This window comes from Hordeum vulgare, chromosome 3H (assembly GCF_904849725.1).
Source record: "Hordeum vulgare subsp. vulgare chromosome 3H, MorexV3_pseudomolecules_assembly, whole genome shotgun sequence".
Classification (NCBI taxonomy): Eukaryota; Viridiplantae; Streptophyta; class Magnoliopsida; order Poales; family Poaceae; genus Hordeum; species Hordeum vulgare.
In genome coordinates this window covers 298067080-298070651 of record NC_058520.1, presented here as the reverse complement: position 1 = coordinate 298070651, position 3572 = coordinate 298067080, and the positions used below count along the sequence as shown (strand labels likewise).

Sequence of the window (3572 nt, the reverse complement as noted above, 5' to 3'; positions counted from 1 at the left end):
ACGACGGACGGTAGTTGGGAGGCCGCCAAGTGGGATCGCGGTGGACATCGAGGAGACGCGCGGTGCGTCCGCTTCGCGTCCGTGCCGACGCATTTCACGCGTAAATTTGGGTTGGAAATGGATCGGTACGGATGCGAATCGGAAGGCTTTTAAGAATGAATCAGCGTGTTGGACCGGTGTTTTTGTCTGCACGGATCGAAATAAACATATGAACAGACGAAATGGCTTGTTCTGTTGGAGTTGGTCTATACATTTACTTTTTTCGTAGAACATCAGCCGGATATTCTAAATTGAATCCGACCCGTTTGGGCCCGTATCCGACCCATCCGGTCCTCGTGGAGTCCTGCCCCGATCCGATCTCCGTCGTCGCCAAGCTATCCACGTTCCTCCCTCCTCCGGCTCCCCTGCACCGAGTCCCCTTCTAACCCGCCTCTTCGCCTCCATATTTTTTTTCTCCTGTACCACCGGATCTCCAACCCGCTCCTTCTTTCGTCTGGATCCGTGCCTGTGATTCCTGCTTTCATATCTACTGCAAGGTTCGATCTGATTTTAACTAACTATATGCGTCCGCACCTCTTGTTTCACACTGATTTGTTTACCCGATTTGCCTCCTTTTGCTCTATTTGGTAGATTCCTTGCAGCCGGTTGGTTTTTGACAGCAGTAATGGCGGGGAGGTCCAATATCCCGGCGAACAACTCCGCGCTCATCGCCATCATCGCTGATGAGGTGATCTATCCACCCTTTGATCTTAATGTTGCTGAAGCTTCTGTTAATATTTGAGCATCTGTTGACTAGAAATATGTAACCGGGTGTTGGGGGTAACTTGCATCTGCCTTTCCCCCACTCCGGCAATCGTCCTAGAGTCCGGGCAAATCATCAGCGATCCGCTCCGTGTTAGCCGATGCTAGAAAATAATATAGGCTTCCAGGGGCGTGGTGATGTAGATTCGCAAGCATGGATGATTTACTTGGGAACTAATGATTAATCCATCGTGTATTTGTTGTTACCAAATAAATTGTTTTTTAACCATCTAGATGGAAATGAGAAGTTGACTTCTTGTAAATGCCAATTTGGTGTACATGATTTGACAACGAAAAATAATGTTATATGATGAATGAATGATGTTTTTGACAACCAAAGTGCTGTTTGACATTGGGCTTTCTTATTCTTGCAGGACACTGTTACTGGGTTTTTGATGGCTGGGGTTGGCAATGTTGATCTGCGCAAGAAAACAAATTACCTTCTTGTGGATAACAGTACTATCCTGAACTTAAACATAGCATTGTTAGTAAACAGTTGACATAAGATTTCTGTAGAAATTGTATCTGTTGTCTATGAAATTGTGTTGAATGGTTGCCAACAGAATGTTTGAAGAAAACCTCCTTAGTGTCTAGTTTTTCTTAAGCATTTCTTATTACTGTCATGGCAAAGCTTTATTTATTCGTTATTGTGTTAAGAGAAACATCTTTACAACTGGTTTGCCCAGTCCTAGGCTTTTATCAATTTTAAACAACCTCAAATATCACATTTACTCCTGTCACATAATTCCACTTATCATTTCTTTCGGCGATACGTGTCCGTTATGTTGCTGCTGTGTTGTTATAGTCTTCGGACACTTATCCACAGGACTTGAATAAATACGTTTTTTTTTCTTTTCTTTGTGTGCTATCTTACAGAAACCACAGTGAAACAGATTGAAGATGCATTTAAAGAATTTACTGCAAGGGAGGATATTGCTATTGTGCTCATCAGCCAATATGTAAGTAAACCATTGTTATAAATGCATATATTTCTTCTCTTAAGAATCAGCAAATTATTTTGTCAGAATCCTGCAAGTGTATGTATCACCTAAAGAAAGAGGGTGCTCATGATTTTTTTGGGGTTTAAGTAGTCCTGATTATTTTCTTTAGACTCAGCTCCTTCTGCTGTGAACAAATAGATGAGGCTGTTGAAACTCAAAAGTTCTCCTGTGGTAGATTTTACTTTATCAATAAGGAACATCTGAACAGGGCTGCTGAAACTCAACAAAACATCTAGTCTTTTTCTTTTTTCTGAAACGGAGGCATAAGCTTTGCCTCATCGATTAATTAAGGAGAGAATAGAGTTTGTGTTACAAGCGACACCCTTTTTCCTAATACATCAAAAAAGGGTATGTGTACTAGATTACCAGAACCAGATGCGTGTCTTGTACATGTTGATGAAATAATGCTATGAGAGCATTAGGGTTAGCTTCTTACATGTTTCTTGTATGTCCCAGATTGCAAACATGATTAGATTTCTGGTGGATAGCTACAACAAGCCAATCCCTGCGATATTGGAAATCCCATCCAAGGACCATCCATATGATCCAGCAAGTGATTCGGTCCTTTCTCGTGTGAAGTATCTATTTTCTGCTGACTCGGTTGCTTCTGATAGGCGTTGAGTAGCAACCTTGTTGATAACAGGGGCATCACGCTTTGATCGAGTTATTTGCGGACTTCCTGCTCCATGTATCTGTATTAAATTATTCATGCCATTCTGTTGTGGGCGCACGAATAAGGAGTAAATAATCTGGATTGGACCAGCGGGTTAATGTAATAATTTTTTACTCTTCTTTTGGAGTTTGGATATTAGAACAAGGGAAACAGGAAAACATTTGGTCTGTGGTGCTGCCATTGACTTGATTCCAAATGTGCAAGCTTTACCTTGCAAATTAGTTGTGTGCGACCAAAATGCACAGGCCGGGTATGGTTGACCCTAAAATCTTGGGGGCTGCTATGTTGTGTTACAAGAAACATCTTGTTGCAGAAACATTTACAATAAAAATGGTGTTGCATTTTTTTTAGTTTTGTCTTTACTATTTTTTGCAACATAGATGATGTTACAGAATGATTTTTGCAACAAAGGTCGCGTCGCAGATTTTTTTTTAACATAGATGATGGTGCGGAATGATTTTTGCAACAAAGGTGGTGCTGCGGATTTTTTTTTTTTTTGCATCATAGATGATGTTGTGGAATGATTTTTGTAACAAAGATGTTGCAGATTTTTTTTGCAACATAGATGATGTTGTGGAATGACTTTTTTGCAACAAAAGTGGTGTTGCAAAAAAGGTTAATGAAAGATGGACTGGACAAGGGGGTGGGGAGAGGGGGCGTGTGAGACGAAGGGAAGGAGGTTGTGGTGGCACAGGAGAGCCGCGGTCGGAGGGATCTCTGGCTGGAGCGGGATCGGGCGAGCAGAAGAGGGGATAGGGATGATAGGTCCCAACGGGGACATGCGTCAGGCAAGGGACGCGGGTCGATGAACTGAGTATTATCCGTCGGTTGGAAGGAATCGTTTTTTTAAAATCTTTCCTATTTCTAAAGATTTGAGTTGGTGGTGAGTTCACTCACCCTCGACCTCTTACCTGTGGGACCCATGAGATTAAAATAGTGGCAATCTTCACCCAACCAGCTTCCTCATGATTTTTTGTTTTTTCATCTGGACCGCCGCTCTTCCCTAATTGCCATCCTTGAGCCCGCTGTCCAATTGGAGGCGTGCTCCATCTTCACGCCATCCTCTGCTCGACAACAGGGACGGTTGCTTCTCTACA

At 42.5% G+C, this 3572-nt stretch overlaps 1 protein-coding gene across 1 annotated transcript; it reads left to right on the top strand.

Moving 5' to 3' along the window:
* Positions 1-329: 329 nt before the first annotated feature.
* LOC123443687 (V-type proton ATPase subunit F) lies at positions 330-2825 on the top strand. The gene is made up of 5 exons (XM_045120187.1): positions 330-536; positions 631-727; positions 1176-1257; positions 1678-1760; positions 2259-2825. Exons 2-5 carry the CDS (start codon positions 665-667, stop codon positions 2421-2423), a joined length of 393 nt encoding a protein of 130 aa, XP_044976122.1. The 5' UTR covers positions 330-536; positions 631-664; the 3' UTR covers positions 2424-2825.
* The last annotated feature ends 747 nt before the right edge of the window (positions 2826-3572 follow it).